Genomic DNA, 24,912 nt, shown 5'->3' on the forward strand with positions numbered 1-24,912 from the left:
TTGCCATCCCACAGCAATAAAGACCCGCACCGAGCAGCAGATAAACAAACATGGGAACGTACAGAAACCCGCCGCGTTTGCTGCCTCCTTGATGCTGCCACTTGACCCATTCGAACCGCCGCCCTTTAAACCATGTCGGGATCGATTAGCCGCCTAGCCCTGTTTGTCCTGCTTTGCTGCAATGGGCTGAACGGTTCTACCGGGAGCAAGGCGACGGCGAACCCGACTGGCGTGGTCGAGGCGCACAATAAAATGGGGAGTCTGCACGCCCAGCGTCAACATCAGCGGCAGCAATCGCTGCAGCTCCCGGGACAGGGTCCAGGTGAGGCTCGCGACCCGCGCCTCGCGCTCCGGGCCGGGTTCTGTCCGGTAGTGATCCGCGGGGCTCGTGCCAGGCAGGTGGCGCCGGAGCCACAGAGGAGCCCAGGTTGGGGGGGGTCGCGCCTCGCGCTCCGGGCCGGGTTCCACTAGCCGGGGACGTGCCGGAGCTACAGAGGAGCCCAGGTTGGGGGGTCGCCCCTCGCGCTGCGGGCCGGGTTCCACTGGCCGGGGAGGTGCCGGAGCCCAGGTTGGGGGGGGTCGCGCCTCGCGCTCCGGGCCGAGGAGGTGCCGGAGCCCAGGTTGGGGGGTTGCCCCTCGCGCTCCGGGCCGAGTTCCACTGGCCGGGGATGCGGGACTCGGGCTGAGGAGGGGAGCGCAGAGAGGCGTTCAGCAACAACAGCAGTAACAGCAACGTCTGACTCCAGCGCTTGTTGCGATGACAACCTGACCGCTGCATGTCGACATCACCGTTAGAGAGAGAGAGAGAGAGAGCTATGATGCCTTAAAAATCCCTGATTTAAAAGCAAAACATCTTGTCTCACTGCAATAATTTGTATTTTTTCTTGCATCCCTTGCAGCCAGCGAAACATTTGCAATTCTGGGGAGCCTAAATCCCAAAGCTTGTTTTTTTGCATGTATCTGTTACCCTCGACTCCAGGTTGAAGCTTCGCCTGTGTGGAATGCTCGACCCCCCGCTTGGAAAATCGGGGAAATATTGCATTTAGAGACATGATTTTTGTTTAGTTCTCCCTCTGCAAGAACGTGTAATGTTAGTTTAAGAAATCACGTGCGGGCATCGTTTGATGTTATAGCAGGAAGCCCTTTATTTTCATTGCTTTCGCGGCTCTGCAGCCATTTAAGCACTGATATTTGTTTGTAACAATGCATGTGACTTGATTTATTTTAAAGATGCATGTCAATTATTACGCATGGTTCTTAGGTATGAACATTAGTAACACAATGTGGAATAATTGAGTTGCCAGCATTGATAACATAGCAGTAATTCTGAAAGTAATTCAGAAAGTTGATGTCTTGGACTGTTTTCGGACTGAAACATATGTCAAGTGGTGTATACTATGTATTCTCGTTGGGGCCCCAATAGATTATTCAAGTTTTGAAAGGACATCTTGATATTGCATAGTTTTGCCAACTGCTTTTTGATACTTTCAAAACGCAAGTAGAGGAACAAATGTTTTGCAGACTAACCAATCACAAATAACTTGGAAATATTTGTTGCCCTTTTTTTTTTAATGAGTGCAAATTTTAAAATGATTGTGGTCTTTGAACCCGGTAAAGGCACTTCCAATACTCAGTTGACACCTCCTTGCTCCAGAACTGGTGGATGAACCTTGGTTTAGCATCACACCTCACCTCCAATGACAACCTTTGGGAGTATTGGGGGAAGGAAGCTTTTGTTTATGTAATATCTTTCTCCATTATCCCAAAATGCCTTGCTTTGAATTGCAAGAGATTTTGTTTTGGTGCAAAATGACTGCTGTGCTTGACTCCACAATTAGACCCCACAATCTGTGAGTCACACATGCTTTGAGCTATCAATGAACTTAATTAGGATTTTGCATCTATTTCATACAAATAAGTATTGGACTTCAATGTTCAACATTACAAACTGTTGATTGGGTAGTTTAGGAGATATTCTTGATTGTGAACCAAACTAAATTTGGATAATGAGTTGGCACCAAAATTGGCGATTTTTTTGTTATATAAAGTCGATATTCTTTGTTTTTTCTCAAGTTGATAATTTGTATCCACGCAATTTGATTTTTTTTTTTAGCTTTCAGATCTTTCAGATCAAATCTTTACTTTGTGGGAGATATGTCAAGGTTTAGGAAAAAAATACAGTGACATCTGCTGTGATAATTATTCTGGATTATAACGGTATTGTATCAGATCTTTGAAAGGCAGATGGACAAAGGCTGTACTGAATGAATTTCTTTTTCAAAACCAAGCCATGTTTAATGGAAAAAAATGTACTATTGTTGCGAAGCTCAGATGATCTTTGAAGGAGTCTACCAGTCTTTTGCAAGTATGCACATTGAGTAGTGGCCAAAGATAAAATAGTTGGGGAGGAGTTGAAATCAACTGATGAGGAGATTTCTTTTAAGATAAACAGGATCAGTCTGAAGAAGGGTCTTGACCCGAAACGTCGCCCATTCCTTCTCTCCTGAGATGCTGCCTGAACTGCTGAGTTACTCCAGCATTTTGTGAATAAATACCTCTTTTAAGATAAATATTGGCTTCCGAAAGTCAGACTAGGAAGGATGTGAATCGGCCATTTCTTGCTCAAGCATGTAGATGTATAAAGATTTAAAACTGGGATATACAAATATAACTTTACAGAATCCTTCTGAATTTAGAAGAAAAAATTGCATGTATTGTGTTGTGTAAGGACTCCTTGTCTTCGGAGTATGAATCATGCTGCTTCGTTTCCCCTTCCAGTTAGAAATGCTGACCTTTTTTATTCTTGAGGCTTTGAATATGACCGACTTTAGAGTAAGTTTAAAAAAAAAAAAAAATCTGCTTCGTGGTTATCTTGAATACATTCAGGACTAGTAATGCGAGGAGGTTATATCAACAGTTGCTTTGCTGATAATTCTATTGACGAGCACCAATCAGAAATGTACTGATTTTAATAAATTGATTATATTCAAACCGGCCATTGGCATACTAGTGATCCTGTCATCACAAGAGAATTAAGTGTAATTTGGGGAAGGATATTCTTGCTATTGAGGGCGTGCAGCGTAGGTTTACTGGGTTGATTCCCGGAATGGTGGGACTGTCATGTTGAAAGACTGGAGCGACTAGGCTTGTATACACTGGAATTTAGAAGGATGAGAGGGGATCTTATCGAAACTTATAAGATTATTAAGGGGTTGGACACGTTAGAGGCAGGAAACATGTTCCCGATGTTGGGGGAGTCCAGAACCAGGGGCCACAGTTTAAGAATAAGGGGTAGGCCATTTAGAACGGAGATGAGGAAAAACTTTTTCAGTCAGAGAGTTGTAAATCTGTGGAATTCTCTGCCTCAGAAGGCAGTGGAGGCCAATTCTCTGAATGCATTCAAGAGATAGCTAGATAGAGCTCTAAAGGATAGCGGAGTCAGGGGGTATCGGGAGAAGGGAGGAACGGGGTACTGATTGAGAATGATCAGCCATGATCACATTGAATGGCGGTGCTGGCTCGAAGGGCCGAATGGCCTACTCCTGCACCTATTGTCTAAGTGTGTCGGAACGTGCTGCAGTTCTATACTCTGATAGGTATCTGTTTAGTTGTGGAAACAGATACCTATTATGGAATTATCAGCATCATGACACAAGGAACTGCAGATGCTGGTTCAAAGCGTTGAAGAAGTACCACAGTGTCGGAGATGTCACTTTCAGCTATTAAAGTAAGGCTTCATCTGCCCGGTTAGATTTTCTTGTCATGGTTGAAGGACAGTGCAGGTTCATGCCTTGAACGACCAGAGTTCCAAAAAAATAAAGTGCATAAATGTCTTATTTATCCCATTAGTGCTTTGAGGCCTAGTGGAGAGTACATTGGCTTCAAAATAATATTGACACCACCTGGCTTTGAAGTGCTTTCAAAGAGGCTTCAAATTCTGAGAAACAATTATTACTTTGGTCTGAAGAAGGGTCTCGACCCAAAACGCCACCCATTCCTTCTTTCCAGAGATGCTGCCCATCCCGCTGAGTTACTTCAGTATTTTGTGTCTACCTCCATTATGCCGGTGAACTTGATGCCCTCCACCAGACGGAAAAGATTTGCAATAGATTATATGATACGGTTGTGAATTTAGTTGGGGTTCCTAGCATATCTCTGTCCATTTGATGTGGAACCTGGACTTAGTAGACTGGACATCAGGTGATTTTGTGAGCATTGATTTCATCCGAAACATCCTGTGGGCCAGTGTGACCATAGGTTGTATTTGCTAGCCAACTGTTCTGTTTGTGGTAACTCAATGAAGACTGAGTGTGCTGCTGATTATCCTTGCCCTGGGGTTTAATAATGTTTTTAGGTTTACAAAGGATGGAGGGCTTAGTACCTCGCTATCATTGGTGCTTCAGGCCAGGAAAGAAGCAGATTTTTATTTTTATTTTGCACTTCCTAACATTCCTGTCAGACAGCAATGCATATGAAGGATAGACCCGTCCAAACCAGGATATACCAGCCCCAGGAACAGCCAACCTTGGGTGTCTCATTTTATGAGGAGGCTAGACACGCTGTTTGAATGGATGCTAGAAGCAGTGGCACAGGCAACAATGGCATTCAAAGACAGCAAAGTGAGTGGGAGGAAACAGGCCACGAGTATTTTCCAGCACTTTATAAAAACATTTTTCTCGTACTGAAGCATTTTACTGTGATGGCTCAAGTTTCACATGGGTCCTCTGTTTAATGCCCCGAGAACTTGTCTATACTCGTTATATTGAAGGCCGTGGAGTAAAAGAGTATGTGGCAGCATGGAAGGAAAACTGACTGCACAAGAGGGAAGAGAGAAGTAGGAGTTGAGTCCCCACTCGGAAGATAAAAGAAAACTGAAATAAAAGTTTAAAATGCTGCAGGTCAGGTAGCATCTGCAGAAAGAGACACAGAGCTAAGGTCGAAGATCCTGCGTCTGATCTGGGAGTGAGGAAATGAGTTAGTTTAGTTTTAGTGTCGCAAAGAGATACTGGTCAGAAATGGGCATGCGAGTCCACACCAACCACTCATTTGACACCCCCCCCCCCCCCCCCCCCACATTAATCCCATTAATTTTAAAATGGAGGGGGGGGGGGGAGAGGGTTGGATAGGATACAGGAAATGCCTCTGATAGGGTGAGACCAGCGTTGCAACGTGACATTTATGAAGAGAGTTTAATAAAACTGGCTTGTTTGAAGATGAATGAGAAAGATTGGAAAGAAAATAAGTGCGAGCTTTTGTAGAAAACCGAGCCCAAAATGGAGATGTTGGGTGGAGAGAAGAAAGACGACCAGTTGTAATACAAAAGGGAAAGTGAGTTACCTATTACAGTTGAATCTTGAGGGGCTACAACTTGCCCAGGTGGGAGATGATAAGTCTTTTCCTCAAAACTGCATTGGGCTTTGTTGGGAACAGTGCTGAGACCATGGACTGACCATGGACAGAGTGGAGTGGTGAATTAAACTGTGATATTTGTTACTTTTATATTATCTTAGCTATAATCTATTAATCCACATTAAACCTGTTGTTAACGTCACTGAGTGATGTTGTAAACTCTCCTCGTTTTATTTTCCTCAACAAAGCAAGCAATTCTACTGTCGAATAGAGGGAAGCTTGGATCATTGGAAAGCTGTCAAAATGCAGGAGATCTTGGTAACCAGCATTACCTAAGTATCTCATTAGTTCATCAGACATCCATCTCATGTTTCAATAATGTATTTAGCTCAAGTCAGATGGGTGTCTCAGATTGGTAGATTTAGTCCAGCCAGATTCGGATCAATGTCTTGTTGCAGTTTGCACTTGGTATTTTTTACAGCTGGGTATTACTGGAATTCCCAAAGAGTAAAATTGATCCATTTTTTCAAGGGCATTGTGGTGAACAACATATTTGCTGTTCATCCCCATCCCCACCCCCACCACTGTTCACCAATGAATAGTTCTTTCAACACTGTTATCCAAGGTTGTACATGATTTGAGGACTAGATTAAGTAGTGAACAAATACTTCATTCACATGCTCACCCTTGGTGAATCAGCTCTTAGCATCACAGTTTGTTTACAAATGTCAATTATGTTGGGGCATTGAATCCTGAAGGTATTTTTAAGCTTTAATGTGCAGAGTCCATTAAAATCTCTTTTACTAACCCCCCCCCCCCCCCCCCCACCATCACCAATTGATCCTCCTATCACTCCATGGGATTTCCCATTTGCCCCTTTGCTCGGATCAATAAGTGCACGAATTTTTAACTTGCTCAGACTGTCATGATAGCGTTCTGCCATTTAAACCATTATGGATGTAACAGGCAGACGACAACCCTGGTCACGCTGTTAAATGGATATTTAGTATAGTTTTGTTTAGAGATGCAGCGTAGAAACAGGCCCTTCGTCCCACCGAGTCTGTGCTAACCAACAATCCCCGCACTTAAACACTGTCCTACACATATGAGGGATAATATACAATTTTACCAAAGCCAATTAGCCTACAAACCTGTACCAAACCTGTGGGAGGAAACTGGAGCACCCGGAGAAAACCCATGTGGTCAGAGGAAGAACGTACAAACTCCGTACAGACAGCACCCATAGTCAGGATCAACCCCGGGTCTCTGGTGCTGTAAGGCAGCTGTGCCACTGTGCCGCTGAGTGAGGAGTAGTGGAATGAAGGGAAATGATGAAATAAAGAGGTGGGTGGCTGGTACAAAGCATAAACATTGATCCTTTTCTGATTTTCCAATTGATATTTTTCTGTGCTACTTATGCGAATAGTTTTTTGGTTTGTCTGGTTAGAGCCAGCAATCTCAGACCTGTAGCTACTGTACTGTTGTGACCATGAAATTAATCAAAGCTCTTCACCGTTGAGTGATTTGCAAGCTGTAACCCACTACTGGTCATAAACATCGTGCCTAACATTCTTTAAAAGTTGAAAGCTGTGTCGACCTTCCGGTGCTAGGTCAAAAAGTAAATGAGTCGTGGTGGCCCTGTTGTTTTACTGAGTAAATGTTAAGGCTGGTGTGGGCCCAAAGCATGCAGAGGGTCCGAGGTTAGACCCGCTGTGTATTCCATAGCTGCTTTAAAATTGGGCTTCCAGCTAGCAAGTCTGAAGCAGCCCACGTTGCCATCAAAGAAACAGTGATGGATTTGCCAGCATATCTTTCCCTTCCCCCCCTTCTGACTGCTGCCAGTCCTCGGAGCTTGGTGAGTTATAGTCAGCATCTGTACCTGCATCCTTGCTGGAAGCACCCTTCACGGCTCTGGAACTACTCGGTCATTGATTTTGCTGAACTCATTGCCCATTGCTTAATCACCATTGTACTGTTTGTCCCTGGTGTAGATAGTTGGATTTGAGGGGGAAATGGATAGTTGAGTGAGGAAGAGTAGGGGAATGAAGAGAAACAATGAAATAAAGTGGGAGGTGGCTGGTACAAAGCATAAACAGTGATCCTCTCCTGTTTTTCCAATTGATGTTTTTTCTGTGCTACTTTTCCCAAGCAATTTTATGCATTGGATAGACACAAAATGCTGGAGTAACTCAGCGGGTCAGGCAGCGTCACTGGAGAAAAGGAATAGGTGACTTTTAGGGTCGGAACCCTTCTTCAGACAAGGAGTCTTTGTTACCTGCTGAGTTGCTCCAGCATTTTGTGTCTATCTTCAGTATAAAGCAGCATCTGCAGTTCATTCCTACACCAATTCTGTGCATATTTTTGCTTCATCCAGTAATTCCCTTTGCAAGAGGTTGAGTTATTCTTTTGAAATTTGTTCTGATTCTTTCTGTAAATCCAGTGCCTTGGATCAGTTGCTATTGCATCATGCTGCATTACTGCTGTAATCGTCGAGTTGGTTAAAAATCCATGTCGGGCACAGGGCTTCTGAGTAATCAGATGATAAGGGTAAATTGTGGGAATGAAATGCAAGAACCCTCCCTGCTGGCAAAAGAAGAATTGTCAAGCTTGAAATCTGTGACGTTTCCCTTCTGGGATGCAATTACTGGGGTTGGTTTAATCAGGACGATTTTCCAACTCTGGGTTGGGGATCGTATGCGTAGAAATGATAAGCACACATCTGTCAGACTTGCATGAATACTAATCCTGTCATAACTGTACATAAAGGCTGGCAGCTGCATGCTGCTTAACATTAAAGGTAAATAGCAGGAAGAGCATGATGGCACAGGCAGCTAGTAAATATTTTTAGGGCATGTTGGCACTATGTTTTCTGTGAGATAAGTGAATTCTTAATGCATATTTACATTATTAAAGGCCCAGGAAAGAACAGGATCTGCAACAGAAAAAAAAACTTTAATATAACACTCGCTCTGCTCAGAACAGCTGGGTCTCAATAAGCTTTAAGCACGAGTAGTTTATGATCTCTAATTCTGCAGTTTAATTGGTTGAAGGGAAGACATGAGCTCAGACAATATGTTGACAGATTTTCAATATTCTGGCCAGATCAAATGCAATAGAAAAAAATGTTTGGAAATGTTAGTGGGTTGATTTATTAATAGTACTTTGAAGTACATCAAAGGGAGAAGTAGTGTTATCTATCTAATTTAACAGAAAAATACGGCAGTGTGGGCTGATGCCTGCACGTATATGTGGGTGGCGTTGCTTTTTGGAAGCCTCATTCAGTTTCCTCATCATTTGCTGTCTCTCCTCCACAGCTCTGTGTTTGCCTAATTAGCGTGGATTTTGCAAAGCCTGCTCCTCACTTTTTACAAATATCGATTTGGCAATATCATTTTTAGTTGCGGTTATTCTTCGCATCCTGAGGAATGGTAGAGGAGATTGTGTGTGTGCTCCTGGGATGCTGGTATGCATCCCTGGTATTGTGGTTTATGATCAGTTTTTATTTCCTTATTATAAATTTCTTTGCTACTTTCTGTTTAAATTTTGCTCTGTGATAATAAATACCCCACTTCCAACAGCAATAGCATGTATTAAATACTAATCCTTTCTCCCTCCACACGCCTAAGCAATTTTGACTGGACACTTTCATTCTTATCTATGAAAAATGAATGATTTGATTATATTAGATTACACCATGCTTCTTTCTTAATAAATTGGAATCATTAAATATGAAAGTAATGGCCATATATTGATGGATCAGTCGAGAGATAAAGATTTCGCAATGGTCCTTTGGGAGCCCATTGGTTATAGGGAATTATCCCCAAATAGTTGGCTTCAGTTAAGATAAGGAGAGATGATCCAAAACGGTCCATTTGCTTTTGTTGAATTTTCTCCGATCTTCAGCAGAGAGGTTTGATGCCTTCTGTGCATTTATGATTGCTGATTTTTGTACCAATGTTTGTCTAACGTTGCAGGGTTGCGGCTGTAGTACATGGCTTGTGCATATCCTGCCAGCTTTGATTGCTGGTGGGCACACTGTTTGTTGACCCTTGTTGAAATGCTCATCGCTTCTCCTTTTATCCCCATCCTGTCTCGTTATACCTGCTCGCATGTTTGATTCAAATATACCTGCAACGTGCCTAGCCAGTATCGCACAATTAGCGGGTGAACGCAGACATCACTGAATACAATTGTTTTAATTTGCTTGGATAGTTTTAGAATCTAAATTTATTCACTAACAGGAAAATGCTTGAGAAACAACTATTTTTTGCATTTCCCTGTAATCTTTCTGCCTTTCGTTTGATATTTAGTGCAATTGGTCACCTTCACCATCTGGTAATTATCTGTTTTATCGCTTTATTGTCCATTCTGGGCTTTGAAGAAAAATGAAGGAAATGAATAATATCTCCTTCAGCACTTGTGTTAAAAAAAAAACAGTTAATGCCTCGAAGGTAATCCCATCCCAGGCGTTGAAAATTGAGGCGTGAATAATCTGCTGTTGGAGAGACAAATCAAAGAAGCTGCTCTGATCACAGCGTGAAGCAATGTGTTGGAAGGGACTGCAGATGCTGGTTTAAACTGAAGATAGACACAAAAAGCTGGAGTAACTCAGAGGGACAGGCAGCATCTCTGGAGAGAAGGAATGGGTAACGTTTCGGGTCGAGACCCTTCTTCAACTGGTTAGGGATAAGGGAAATGAGAGAAAAAGATGATGATGTAGAGAGATAAAGAACAATGAATAAAAGATATGCAAAAAAAAAGTAACGATGATAAAGGTAACAGGCCCTTGTTTGCTGTTTGTTGGGTGAAAACGAGAAGCTAGTGTGACTTGGGTGGGAGAGGGATAGAGAGGGAATGCCAGGGTCACCTGAAGTTAGAGAAATCAATATTCATACCACTGGGCTGATTTTCAGTCTGAAGAAGAGTCTCGCCCTCAAACGTCACCCATTCCTTCTCTCCTGAGATGCTACCTGACCTGCTGAGTTACTCCAGCATTTTGTGAAATAAATACCTTTGATTTGTACCAGCAGTTATTTTCTTACATCAAAAATTATTTGAGTAAAATCTTTAAAAAAGATAATATGGACAAATGGCTGCATTTTGAACAATTCTCAAGATGTAAAATGGAGAGGGCAGGTAGAAAGAAAAGCGGGAGTAGTCGAGACGAAAGCATAAACCTGCTGGGAGTGTATAGTGGTCTTATATATGCTGTCAGTGACAAAGCAGTAGCATTTGCTGCTATCCCAGATGATAGAAGGCTCTCTCTCCACCCCTCACCTCTTGGACCAGAATTCCCCGGTTCTTCTGGGCATCAGCTGATTGGGATTCCTGGTGCCTGGCAGCTGTGAGGTGAAGCCAGGTAGATTTTACAATGTTTGCTGATTTGATTGAGTTGGAAGGAGATACGACTGAATTTCCTTCATTTTGACGGAGAAAGCTATAAGCAGCTGAGTGTGCCTCCATCCAGGGACTCCTGCAGTCCTTCCAGTGAGACAAAGGTTCGCATGCATCTCCTCTAAGCTCGTCTACTGCATCCGGTGTTCCCAGTGAGGCATCCTGTATGTCAGCGAGACCAAGTAAAGACTCGTCGACTGTTTTACCGAGTGTGTCTTCGGTCTGCCAAGGCCTACTAACCATTTTAATTCCCATTCCCATACTGACCTTTCTGTCCTGGGCCTTCTCCATTGCCAGAGTGAGGCCACATGCAAACTGGAGGAACAGCACCCTCTATAGCGCTTGGGTAGTCTGCAACCCAACGGTATGAACATTGAATTCTTTACCCCCTCAATCGGACTGAAGAAGGGTTCCGACCTGAAACGTCACCCATTACTCCAGCACTTTGTGTCCTTTTGTGCTGAATCACTGTTTAAATTGGAGGGGTAGCAAGTCATCTTTCACCCAGAGGCCTTCTTCTCTTCTGCTTGCAGAGCAACCAGAAATTGATGGATTTATTTTAAAATGCTGGCGTTAGGTCAGACTGAAAAGGATGAGGTGCTCCTCCCAAAGTTGGATTTGTAGACAATAGATGCAGGAGTAGGCCATTCAGCCCTTCGAACCAGCACCACCAGTCACCATGATCATGGCTGATCATCCACGATCAGTACCCCGTTCCCCCCATATCCCTATCATTAAGAGCTCTATCTAACTCTTGAAAGCATCCAGGGAATTGGCCTCCACTGCCTTCTGAGGCAGAGAGTTCCACAGCTTCACAACTCTGAGTTATTCCACAGCTTCACAACTCTCTGAGTGATTCCACAGCTTCACAACTCTCTGAGTGTATCTGGTTGGAGCAATGCAGGTCTCCAAAGGCTAAGAAATGGGAGTTGGTTCCTGATGAGGTACAGATCCCCATTTGCACTTACTGTGGAACTGTTCAGAAAACAGGGCAGAGTCTGTGAATGGGCTTGAAATGAACTTTCATTAATGTTGGCAGGTGCTATCAAATTTATGTTGGGGTTTTTTTCTCTGCATTAAACAGATTACAGCCCTTGTGGTGAAAACACACTGATTATTGAATGAAGAATCCTGCAATATCTGCTGGATTTTAAGAATTTTTATGATAGAATAATGACATAATTAACCCAGAATTTAAAAATGCATGTTGTGCAAGAGCAGTAGAAACATGCTGTTTTCTCTTGTGCTTTGCTGTCTGTATTCAAAATGTAGATTTTATCGTTCTTTTCACAAATACATTTTCTACATAGATGTTTAAAAAAAAATTATGGGGTATGACGATCAATATTTGTGAAATAGTATTAGCTGTTTGCAGAGCCATTTAAAACAATGCGGTTGAGGCAATTTGTAGTCTAAAAGAGAGTCCCACGGGAACCTTCACGAGGCATACTTAAACTGGCTGTTACAAGTTCATTCAATTCTGTGAATGAAACAGCAACAAAGAAAATAAGTAAATAGAATTAAAAAATCTTAGCTGAAGTGCTTTCAAATGCAAACAGAATGTCTTTCTGCTTTTAGGTTGGTATCTGCTAAATGTTAACATTTCAATGCAAATGTGCTGTGGGGCCCTGAACTGACTCCAGAGGAAGGAGATGGCAGACTCCCTGGGGAAGGAAGTCTATCACTGCTGCTCTTTCACATCACAGAGTGTGATTCCATTGCGACTTCCACTCTGTCTTTAAAAAGTGCCTGGGGCATCCTCGGGAGTCGAAGGCATTTGAAATATTCAATTAATTAGACTGTGCAAGGTCTGCTGCTTGTGGTGTTTAAATGTTTAAAACATATAATGCCTGGGAGAGGAGCTCCATCTTGAACAGAAAAATGAGAGTCTGGTAATGTATACCTCAGATGGCAATCTGAGATCAGCTGCTTCTGTTTGCATCCACCCCTGAGCCTTGTGCACCCTCCTGTCACCTTGCCTTGGGCTTCTTCCAGTCTCCTGCCCCATCATACAATTGCAATTACATTAAAGCTTTTTTCTTTCCAATGTATACTCTATTCATAATATAGACAGTGAATCCAATCGGGACTTGTCTTTCTTAATATTCATTGCACCATCAATTCGATGCATTCTCTTGCAATGTATCATCGCCACTTGTGATTCCTCCATGAACAATGCATCTGAAGCATTTGGGAGGCTGTTACTCCCCAGGCTGTGGCTGCAAAATCTTTACAATGGCTGTACTGAGATTCATTGCGTCCTTCGGGATGGTGCATCTGCACCTTGGAATGTGCAGTAAAATGGAGACTCTGGCAACTGCAGATGCTGTAATCTCAAGCAGAACACAAAGTGCTGGAGTAACAGTCTGAAGAAGGGTCCTGACCTGAAACATCATCTGTCCATTGATAAACACAAAGTGCTGGGTTAAGTAGCATCTCTGGAGAAAAGGGATAAATTATGTTTTGGGGCAGTACTGTTCTTTAGGGTTCTGACCCAAAATGTCACCAGAGGTGCTGCCTGACCCGCTGAGTTACTTCAGCACTTTGTGTCTTTCTTTGGTATAAACGGGCATCTGCAGTTCCTTCCTATATCATCGATCCATCCCCTACTTGACCCACTGAGTTACTTCAGCACTTTGTGTTTTGCTTGGAATGGGCCATTTGCTTGAGGGCATCTTGTTGCATTGGAAAACCAACAAGTATCAGGCCGACCAAATTGACTCTTTCACCAAGCTGATGACCTACCTGCCAGTGGTATCGCTGAGAGCAGTCTGTAAAGAACAGAGTTCTCTGGTGCACAGCTGCTCAGTACAAACCCCTGCTTCCCTTTTGAGTAGATTAGTTCAGTTTATTATTGTCACGGGGTCAAGGAAAGAGCGTTCACGTCGCGGCCCTGCTTCCACCGTTCTTTCCACCACTACGCGCAAGACGCCATTGTATGCAGATGGCGAGAAGTGTGTTCAGCTCTGGCTGGACAATTTCTAATATTGTGATGTGGACTCGAAGAATTATTGTCACGTGTGAAAAGCTTTTTGCTACGTGGTATCTAGTCAGTAAAAGACTATACGTGATTCAAGATGTCCACAGTGTACCGATACAGGATAAAGGGTATAACGTTTAGTGCAGGGTAAAGTCTGACTAAAGATAGGTCGAAGGTTTTCAGTGAGGGAGATGGGAGGTCAGAACCGCTCTCTAATTGACACCGCGATTCAGCCTGAAGAAGGGTCCCGACCTGAAACATCACCGATCCTTTCTCTTCAGAGATGCAGCCTGACCCACTGAGTTACTCCAACACTTTGTGTCTATCTATGGTTCAGTTGCCTGACAACAGCTGGGAAGAAACTGTTCCAGTCCTTTGTGCTTTTGCATTACCGTTAGACACACTGTTTTGTCGAATTCAATGGAGTAAGATGCATGGCTGACAGAATAGCCTTCATTCTTCTCAAGTCAAGTCAAGTTTATTTGACACATACACATACACGATGTGCAGTGAAATGAAAGTGGCAATGCCTGCGGATTGTGCACAAAGAATTACAGTTACAGCATATAAATAAAGTTAATATAGAGAAGACAAAATTTAGTCCCTGGAGTTATAAAAGTTGACAGTCCTGATGGCCTGTGGGAAGAAACTCCGTCTCATCCTCTCCGTTTTCACAGCGTGACAGCGGAGGCGTTTGCCTGACCGTAGCATCTGGAACAGTCCGTTACTGGGGTGGTAGGGGTCCCTCATGATCTTGCTTGCTCTGGAACTGCACCTCCTGATGTATAGGTCGTGCAGGGGGCCGAGTGTAGTTCCTATGGTGCGTTCTGCCGAACGCACTACTCTCTGCAGGGCCATCCTGTCCTGGGCAGAGCTGTTCCCAAACCAGACTGTAATGTTCCCGGACAGGATGCTTTCTACAGCCCCAGAGTAGAAGCAATGAAGGATCCTCAGAGACAACCTTCTTCTACCCCTTCTCCAGCAAACTGGTCCTTTCTAACATTAGTTGCCCTGCTGTTATTCCCATTCTTGCCCCAAGCAGCAAGGCCGAACACCACATTCCTGTTGTCCCTGATAAAACATCCTATTTTCTTGACAAATTGCGATGGAAAGAGCCAGCTTTAAATTCTATCAACACACTTCCCGAGGTATTTTGGAAATTAAAAAAATTAAATGTTTTCGAGCAATTCCAGACAATTCGCAGGGTGGAGAAAGGAGTGTGAATTTTTGGTGTCACCCTACAAAATTTCCTCATTGCGTACATTTGAACATCAAGCACAGGTGTTAAATTTGTAAAACAAATGATGCACCAACCGCATTTATGTATGTTCCAAAGTTCTTACTTTTGGTGCATGCAAGTTATTGAAATGTATATTAAACTTGTAAACTCTGCTCCAGTTTTTCATCCACGATTGGAGCCTTGCTCAACAGATGCCTAGAATGGACATTTGATCGTGGAAGCTGGTAGATCAATCGATCTTTTTCTGGTCATTAAAATTAACAGCCTTCACTGCCCTGAACCTGGACAATTGACCTGTAATGTTTTCTCTATTATATCTCAGGAAATCCAAGACGGACCTCTATAATACTTCAATATGGTGGGGGGAAACGATGCAATAATCCAGTATTATGATTAATATCTGAAGTGTTGATTCTCAGTGCAAAGCAGTAATAATGGGAACTCCCTTTCTTTGATCTGCAATAATGACTTTTTTGCTTTGCTTATCATTGTTTCATATAAACAGTTCGACTTTCTAAGTACATGTAACAGATCAGAGCATTTAGCTATTGATGTTTTGCAGATCTTGCTTACACTTGAGACTTTTGAAAGCTTTTCTTTGGCACATTTACTTTCCTCTGGACAGTGCCATATGTCGGAATCATCTCTCATTGCTTAAAAATAGAAACCATAAATCATTTGACAAGAAGTTTAGCTGTCTATTGTATTTCAATTTATCTGCTCTTTTGTTTTTACTGCCTTTATTCATAGGCTGATTTAAAACAAAATCATTTGTCCATTGATTTTTGTTTACACAAAGCCTGATGCCTGATACAGAAATTGGATACTTCAGCAGTGTAAGAAGTTGTTTATAATGAAATTGTCACATATTTCCCATGTTTCAGATTTGTTAGAATTCCACAGCCCTTTGGCTCAACTTGCCAACATATCCCAGCTGCACTAGTCCCACCTGCCCGCGTTTGCATATCCCTCTGAACCTGTCCTTTCCATGTACTTGTCTAACTATAATGTTGGGATAGTCCCTGCCTCAACTACCTCCTCTGGCAGCTCATTCCATGCACCCAACACCCTTTGCGTGAAAAGGTTACCCCTCAGATTCCTATTAAATCTTTTTCCTGTTAATCCTCGATTCACCTACTCTGGGCAAGAGACGCTGTGCATTTACCCGATCGATTCCTCTCCTGATTTTATACATGTCTAGAAGATCAACCCTCATCCTCCTGTGCTCCAAGGAATAGAAGTTGGGTATAGAAATTGGGAGGTCATGTTGCAGTTGTATAAGACATTGGTGAGACCGCATTTAGAATATTGTGTTCAGTTCTGGGTGCCATGTTACAGGAAAGATATTGTCAAGCTTGAAATGGTTCAGAAAAGATTTACAAGGAGGTTGCCAGGACTAGAAGGTGTGAGCTATAGGGAGTGGTTGAGTAGGCTGGGTCTCTATTCCTTGCAGCACACGAGGATGAGGGGTGATCTTATAGAGGTGTACAAAATCATGAGAGGAATAGATCGGGGAGATGTACAGAGTCTCTTGCCCAGAGTAGGGGAATCGAGGACCAGAGGACATACAGTGCCCTCCATAATGTTTGTGACAAAGACCCATTATTTATTTGCCTCTGTATTCCACAATTTGAGATTTGTAATAGAAAATATTACATGTGGTGAAAGTGCACATTGTCAGATTTCAGATTGTAGGTTCAAGATGAAGGGGAAAAGATTTAATAGGAATCCGAGGGGTAATTATTTCGCACAAAGGGTGGCGGGTGTATGGAACAAGCTGCCAGAGGAGGTAATTGAGGCTGGGACTATCCCATCGTTTAAGAAACAGTTAGACAGGTACATGGATAGGACAGGTTTGGAGGGATATGGACCAAGTGCCGGCAGGTGGGACTAGTGTAGCTGGGACATTTGCCCGGTGTGGGCAAGTTGAGCCGAAGGACCTGTTTCCACACTGTATCACTCTACGACTCTCTAACAGCCTACTCAACCTCTCCCTATAGCTCAAACCAGTAACATCCTTGTAGAAATCCTTAAATTTGCTCCCTATGTCTGTTAGAGCATCATACACAAATCCAACAAAATATTTTGCCATTACATAAATACTTTGTCCAGTGATTCTTTTTTTTATTTTGCAAGTTGTCTGGTGCATAATTATTGAACACTCAGTTCTTAGCTGCAAGCAGTCTTTATCCTAAACATATTTTTCAGCCCCAGCAGTAATTTGCAGTTTTTGTTTATATCTACATTAATAATCTTTTATTTGACTTTTCGGAAATTCCGATGGTTTGGCATCTGGTGATTTGTTTCCTGCACTGCCCTGAAGCTCGGCGGGACCTTGATTCCTGCTCACTCTTTAAACATAAGGAAATTTGTGATGATTCTGCACAGAATCTTCACCAAAAAAAGAGAATTACTGTATATCTGTATTGACATACTAATAATAATAATAATAATAATGCATTACATTTATATAGTGCTTTTCTAAACACTCAGACGCTTTACAGGGTTTACTAAAACATAGAAAATAAAATAAATAGATAAATAAGTAAACGAACAGAAAAGGAGACAGAAGGTGAGGTGACGGTCAGTGATTGAAGGCAGTGCTGAACAGGTGAGACTTCAGTGATGTTTTGAATGTGGTGAGTGAGGAGGAGTCTCTGACGGTTTGGGGTAGCGAATTCCAGAGTGTGGGAGCAGCGATGGAGAAAGCCCTGTCCCCCCAGGATCTGAGTTTGGTCCGGATGTGGGGACGACAGGAGGTTAGCAGCAGCAGAGCGGAGGGTACGGGTTGGAGTGTGTCTGTGGAGGAGGTCAGTCAGGTAGGATGGGGCCAGGTTATGGAGGGCTTTGTTGGTCATGAGGAGTAATTGGAATAACATCCAATAATCCAGAAAACCTGCTAGTCTACCTGAAAATCTGCAAATTTAAGATAGACGCAAAAAGCTGGAGCAACTCAGCGGGACAGGTAGCATCTCTGGAGCTAAACACAAAATGCTGGAGAAACTCAGTGGGACAGGCATCATCTTTGAATGGAGGATGTTTCGGGTCGAGACCCTTCTTCAGTCTGAACCGACATCTGCAGTTCCTTCATACACAGCATATCTGGAGTAAAGGAATAGGTGACGTTTTGGATTGAGACCCACCACCAAATTTAGTTTGGAGAAACAGGCCCTTTGGCCCACCGAGGCCCATTGACAGCGATCACCCTGTACACTAGCACTGTGCCACACGCTGGGGACAATTTAGATTTTTTTTTTACCGAAGCCAAACAACCTGCAAACCTGTACATCTTTGGGATGTGGGGGAAACCGTAGCACAAGGAGAAAACCCAGCAGTCACAGGGAGAACGTACAAACTCCGTACAGACAGCACCCATAGGCAGGATTGAACCTGGGTCTCTGGCACTGCAAGCGCAACTATACTACTGTGCCTGAGTGTGCTGGACTATGAACATTTTATTGTACCTTCTAGCCTTCAGTTTGTAAACATTGAGCTTGCTTCCCCTTCCTTTTGACTGATAGAAAATCGAGGAATACCAAACTATTTGAACATTTTGTTGCCTTGTACCAAACTCTGCTGTGGTCAAACTCCAAGCTCACTTGCAAGTTATTCTGGCCACAGACATCCATAGTTCCCAGAGTGAACCTGATTACTGATTTTACCACACAAGCAGTAATTGCACTGAAGACACCAGGCTTCTGTAAAATTTAAATTGCTTTTTAATTTGCAGCATGTACAGATCAACACCTTCCCTGGAAGCCAGCGTAAAATGTTAAGCATTGAACTCTTCTCTGGTTTCAGGGTCTTCATTCACCTTGAAGGTGCAGTTAAACGACGTGGTCACTCGCCATTTCCTGGACAGGGCCATCGTCGACGTCTTTGTTAACTTCACCAAAACCAACTCAGCCCTCACTGAGGATGGTGGAGGAGTGGTTTTCAAAGTACCGTACACGCTGGGCCTCCCTCTGACTGTCACTGCACGTAAAGAGGGCTACCTGCTTGCATCCTTGCCTTGGAAAACCAGAAGAGTGCCAGGTAAACGCTCAACGACGATTCTATCTCCGATGTTCTCCCTTTCTAGGTTGTGCTCCACCAAAAAATCCTCTGGACTAGGAAAGGTGGAGTGGCAACGGTCTTTATAGATCATAAGGTCGTAAGTGATAGGAGAAGAATTAGGCCATTCGGCCCATCAAGTCTACTTCGCCATTCAATCGTGGTTGATCTATCTCTCCCTCGTAACCCCATTCTCCTGATTTCTCCCCATAACCCCTGACACCTGATCAAGTCAAGTCAAGTTTATTTGTCACATACACATGCACGATGTGCAGTGAAATGAAAGTGGCAATGCCTGCGGATTGTGCACAAAAAAAGAATTACAGTTACAGCATATAAATAAAGTTAATATAGAGAAGACAAAATTTAGTCCCTGGAGTTATAAAAGTTAACAGTCCTGATGGCCTGTGGGAAGAAACTCCGTCTCATCCTCTCCGTTTTCACAGCGTGACAGCGGAGGCATTTGCCTGACCGTAGCATCTGGAACAGTCCGTTGCTGGGGTGGCAGGGGTCCCTCATAATCTTGCTTGCTCTGGATCTGCACCTCCTGATGTATAGGTCCTGCAGGGGGGACGAGTGTAGTTCCCACGGTGCGTTCTGCCGAACGCACTACTCTCTGCAGGGCCATCCTGTCCTGGGAAGAGCTGTTCAGAGATGCTCTATAACAGGCTGCTCCTTCTGATCCCTCCATGGCAGTCAGTGAAACTTTCACTGGTTGTAAACGTTAGGGAAGTTTCGAGAGGGGTGTGGAAGGTAGAATACAAATGTACTACCTTTTATGGCAGAGGACCCAGATTTGGACATGTTTTCAGGAAAAATTATTTGACTGTTCCAATTCTCAGCAGTAAAGTTCTTATTTTCATTTGGACAGAAAGACTTTGGACTCAATTTCTTAATTTAAAATTGATTTCTTTTCAGAAGCAAGTGTAGAAAAATAATAAAGTACACTCCCTCGTGAGTCCTCTCTGGCATGCACCCCTTTTGAGGCTGTTTATGTGGTGTCGATAAAGATAGCTTATGTTAATATAGTTTTCCATGCAGGGCTGAGGTTTGAACTGAAATATCTCTGAGGATGGAGCCACCTCAGTCAAATGCTCCCCAGAGTCCACAGCAGTCATGGACTCCCAACACTGACCCTCAAGTTACAGCATAACATTGTTTGCTTCACGCTTGAAATGTTTGTTGCAGCCTGTTTCTGGATCTCCCGTCAGTTGTTTAAGCTTTGACCTTTTGTTCTTGGTTCTTGGTCCTCCAAAATATTCCAAATGGAATTTAAGCTGGAGGTGGCGGAGTATGGACTTAAGCAAGAAGGGCTTCTTGGAGAAGAAGAGCTGCCTTAAATTTAGTTGCATCTGGTTGAGTAACTATAGTAGGGTGAAGACTATTCCATGCTTTAAATGTGCGAGGGAAGAATTAATTGCTATACACATCTGTCTTGATGGCTGGTATCTCAAATTGAATCGAATGCCCTCGTCTACTCCTGATACGTTTGGGTTTGGTGCAGATGTGGCAATCTATGTCGAGCTGACCATTTAACATTTTGTAAAAACAGGTCAAATGGTGGGCTTTACGTCTGTCTTGGAGAGTGTTCCACCCCAATGAATTTAGGAGTTCGGTAACACTCGCTTCTCTCTCATAGGTATTTGTAACCAAACAAGCTGCCTATCTTTGGACACGTTCGATGGAAGAAATGTTTTTATTTGTGTATGGATCCCAAGTTGCAACTGCGTAGTCCAAATGTTTGAAGGCTTTTGTTGCCTGTTTCCACATTTGAGAGGCAAAAAGAATTTCTGTAGAGGATCCTCAATCTACTGATGTTTAATGAGCAGCTCAGTTGGGAATCTGGTATGACTTTTTGAGACTTTGCACTCTAAAAAAAAAATTTGTTCTGCCACGCATTTTATTTCTGCTTTCCAGTGTTTGCAGCTGTAACGCTTTCGATGATTCCGCAGAGCCGAGCAAACCTCTGGTTATTCGAAGATGCTATCTTAATAACAGGAGGAAAAATTGGTAAGTAGAGCAAGGAACGGTTTTAGTAACTTTTACTCTGCTTCTAGTAAAGATAGAGTGCCCTCCATAATGTTTGGGACAAAGACCCTTTATTTATTTGCCTCTACTCCACACTTTGAGATTTGTAATAGAAAAAAATCACATGTGGTTAAAGTGCACATTGTCAGATTTTAATAAAGGCCATTTTTATACATTTTGGTTTCACCATGTAGAAATTACAGCAGTGTTTATACATAGTCCCCCCCATTTCAGGGCATCATAATGTTTGGGACACAGCAATGTCATGTAAATGAAAGTAGTCATGTTTAGTATTTTGTTGCATATCCTTTGCATGCAATGACTGCTTGAAGTCTGCGATTCATGGACATCACCAGTTGTTGGGTGTTTTCTCTGGTGATGCTCTGCCAGGCCTGTATTGCAGCCATCTTAGGCTTATGCTTGTTTTGGGGGCTAGTCCCCTTCAGTTTTCTCTTCAGCATATAAAAGGCATGCTCAATTGGGTTCAGATCAGAGGATTGACTTGGCCCCTCAAGAACTGTACATTTTGTAGCTTTGAAAAACTCCTTTGTTGCTTTAGCAGTATGTTTGGGACCACTGCCTTGCTGTAGAATGAACCGCTGGCCAATGAGTTTTGAGGCATTTGTTTGAACTTGAGCAGATAGGATGTGTCTATACACTTCAGAATTCATTATGCTAGTACCATCAGCAGTTGTATCATCAATGAAGATAAGTGAGCCAGTTCCTTCAGCAGCCATACATGCCCAGGTCATCACACCCCCACCACTGTGTTTCACAGATGAGGTGGTGTGCATTGGATCTTGGGCAGTTCCTTCTCTCCTCCATTCTTTGCTCTTGCCATCACTCTGATATACGCTAATCTTCGTCTCATCTGTCCACAAGACCTTTTGCCAGAACTGTGGTTGCTCTTTTAAGTACTTCTTGGCAAACTGTAACCTGGCCATCCTATTTTTGCAGCCAACCAGTGGTTTGCATCTTGCAGTGTAGCCTCTGTATTTCTGTTCATGAAGTCTTCTGCGGACAGTGGTCATTGACAAATCCACACCTGACCCCTGAACAGTGTTTCTGATCTGTCGGACAGGTGTTTGGGGATTTTTCTTTATGATAGAGAGAATTCTTCTGTTATCAGCTGTGGAGGTCTTCCTTGGCCTGCCAGTCCCTTTGTGATTAGTAAGCTCACCAGTGCTCTTTCTTCTTAATGATGTTCCTAACAGTTGATTTTGGTAAGCCTGTGGTTTGGCTGATGTCTCTAACAGTTTTATTCTTGTTTCTCAGTCTCACAATGGCTTCTTTGACTTTCATTGGCACAACATTGGTCCTCGTGTTGATAAACAGCAATAAAAGTTTCCAAATGTGATGGAAAGACTGGAGGAAAGACTGGGTGCTGAGAGCTCTCTTATACCTGCATTAGGGAGACATTTAAACACACCTGAACAATTACAAACACCTGTGAAGCCATGTGTCCCAAACATGATGGTGCCCTGAAATCGGGGGACTATGTATGAACACAGCTGTAATTTCTACATGGCGAAACCAAAATGTATAAAAATACCCTTTAATAAAATCTGACAATGTGCACTTTAACCACATGTGATTTTTTTTCTATTACAAATCTCAAATTGTGGAGTGCAGAGGAAAATAAATAAATGATGGGTCTTTGTCCCAAACATTATGGCGGGCACTGTAAATGGTCCCTTTTGTTCTATCTGATGTCCTTGAGTTTGACTTGATTATATTTATGAATAGTCAAATCTGATCAGTTTGGATAGCACAAGACTTCTTCCCACCGGAAATTGGAGGAACAGCACCTCATATTTCGCCTGGGTAGCTTGCAGCCCAGCGGTATGAACATCGACTTCTCCAACTTTAGATAGTTCCTCTGTCCCTCTCTTCCCCTCCCCCTTCCCAGATCTCCCACTGTCTTCCTGTCTCCACCTATATCCTTCCTTTGTCCCGCCCCCCCTGACATCAGTCTGAAGAAGGGTCTCGACCCGAAACGTCGCCCATTCCTTCTCTCCTGAGATGCTGCCTGACCTGCTGAGTTACTCCAGCATTTTGTGAATAAAGTTTGGATAGCATGCATAGCAAAGCTTTTCACTGTGCCTCGGTACGTGTGACAATAATAAACCTAAAGCCCACATAACCCTCTGTCCACCTTTTAATAGTCAGCAAAATTTCACCTCCAGTCTAGGTGCTGGTCAAGGATTTTTGTTCAAGGGTTTCTGAAACTCAGCAAGTTGCAGGCCGTAGTTATTATGGTACTGAAAGATCCAGCCTGAATATGTTGGTCTGCGTTAGTTATCTCCTTGTCTTTACTGATATCGTTCCTTACCATAATGTTTACAAATTTCCCTTTTTATTGGAAACCAAACGGAAAAGCCGGGAGGGAATAGTGGTATCCCCACGATATTCGGGTCCTCTCCTGGTATGTTTGTTTAGTCCCTCACAAAGTGGCTGGAGTTAACACCAGAGTGAAGTTTGGTTCAGATGATTAATTGGGTTTATTAAGCTCCTGAGCATCCTGAGCAACCGTTCAGATCCGAACCACTTGTTTCCATTCAATAAAAGTAATAGAAATGTGGGAGCTCCCACTCCATTACAACATCTTCCCAATCTAAAAGGAATATCTCCTCATGTATCGTGACCAGAGACACCGCCTCGTCACCCTGCCAATTCTTTGTTGCAGCATCCTTTTGTCCAAAGGGTGTCCAAGATAGACACAAAATGTTGGAGTAACTCAGTGGGATAGGCAGCATCTCTGGAAAGAAGAAATTGGTGATGTTTTGGGTTGAGACCCTTCTGTGTAATTCCTTGCAAATGCTGCCGTTTGATTCAAATAAGTAAAATTCTCATAAGTGATGGGTGGTTGGAGACTGAAATACTGGACATGGCTCCTGGTTTGAATTCGTATTGAATTTGAATATACCATTACCTGGCCTCCACTTCTCTTATGTAACCACCTTGAGACAGAACAAAATGTGTAGGAAGGAACATAGACACAAAATGCTGGAGTAACCCAGCGGGACAGGCAGCATCTCTGGAGTGTGAAGAAGGGTCTCGACCCGAAACGTCACCTATTCCTTATCTCCAGAGATGGTGCCTGACCCGCTGAGTTACTCCAACTTTTGGGACTAACCTTGAGAGCCAGGATCAGCTTGGTCGTGGCAGGGTAGGATCACAAGGTGGTCGTATGAATCCTGGAATGTCAGCATTTTTCTGAACACCTGAATTCTATGAACTTTGTACAAAAAGGACCTTTTATCAGGAATTCCCTGTTGCAGATGTGTTGGTTTCCTTGAGATTCCCAGAAGGTGAAATTTAAGCATATCTTGGATCCCATACTCTGGATTGCAAAGCCACAACACGCTAATGTGTGGAACACTCTGTGCTTTGATTAAAACAAAGTGCTGGAAGAGCTCAGAGGGACAGGCAGCATCTGTGGAAAAAATGGACAGATGACATTCCAGGTTGGAACCCTTCCGTCCATTGTCGTCTTGTCTATTCCTTCCATAGATGCAGCCTGAGTTCTTCCAGCACTGTATTGATCAATATTAGAGCATGTGCAGTTCCATGTGCCTCTACTGCAGTGCTTTGGATGGCCACAGGGGGGCAGTGAACACTGAGAACGAGAGAGCATTTACCCTGTATTTTCGTGCTTGGAGATGCGTAGCTTTCCTTTAAACTGAGTTTATCTTTGTTTAAATCTCCACTCCCTCACAATTTCCCAGTGCTTCACGGTCAGTTTTGCAAAGGGGGAGTCTGTTCTCCTTGGCCTGAGATGATTGGAGGAGGCTGGGGGTGGAGTGAGAAATGTATCAACGATGAGGTCATGAAGTGAAGCACAACCACTTCTCATCACCATTTGGCA

General features: G+C 43.2%; 1 protein-coding gene across 2 annotated transcripts in view; it reads left to right on the forward strand.

Annotated features, from left to right (window-relative positions):
* Positions 1 to 24,912, forward strand: part of fam171b (family with sequence similarity 171 member B) — a 37,965-nt gene continuing 13,053 nt past the window's right edge. Inside the window, exons 1-4 of one of the 2 annotated variants that reach the window (XM_078404075.1) lie at positions 201 to 322; positions 15,714 to 15,799; positions 18,765 to 18,998; positions 20,934 to 21,026. In XM_078404075.1, coding sequence (XP_078260201.1) covers positions 20,957 to 21,026 — 70 coding nt within the window. In that variant the 5' untranslated portion in view covers positions 201 to 322; positions 15,714 to 15,799; positions 18,765 to 18,998; positions 20,934 to 20,956. Of the gene's footprint in view, positions 323 to 15,713; positions 15,800 to 18,764; positions 18,999 to 20,933; positions 21,027 to 24,912 lie in introns of both variants that reach the window. The other variant, XM_078404074.1, reaches the window with a different exon arrangement.

Source organism: Rhinoraja longicauda, chromosome 8 (genome assembly GCF_053455715.1).
Source record: "Rhinoraja longicauda isolate Sanriku21f chromosome 8, sRhiLon1.1, whole genome shotgun sequence".
In the NCBI taxonomy this organism is placed as follows: domain Eukaryota; kingdom Metazoa; phylum Chordata; class Chondrichthyes; order Rajiformes; family Arhynchobatidae; genus Rhinoraja; species Rhinoraja longicauda.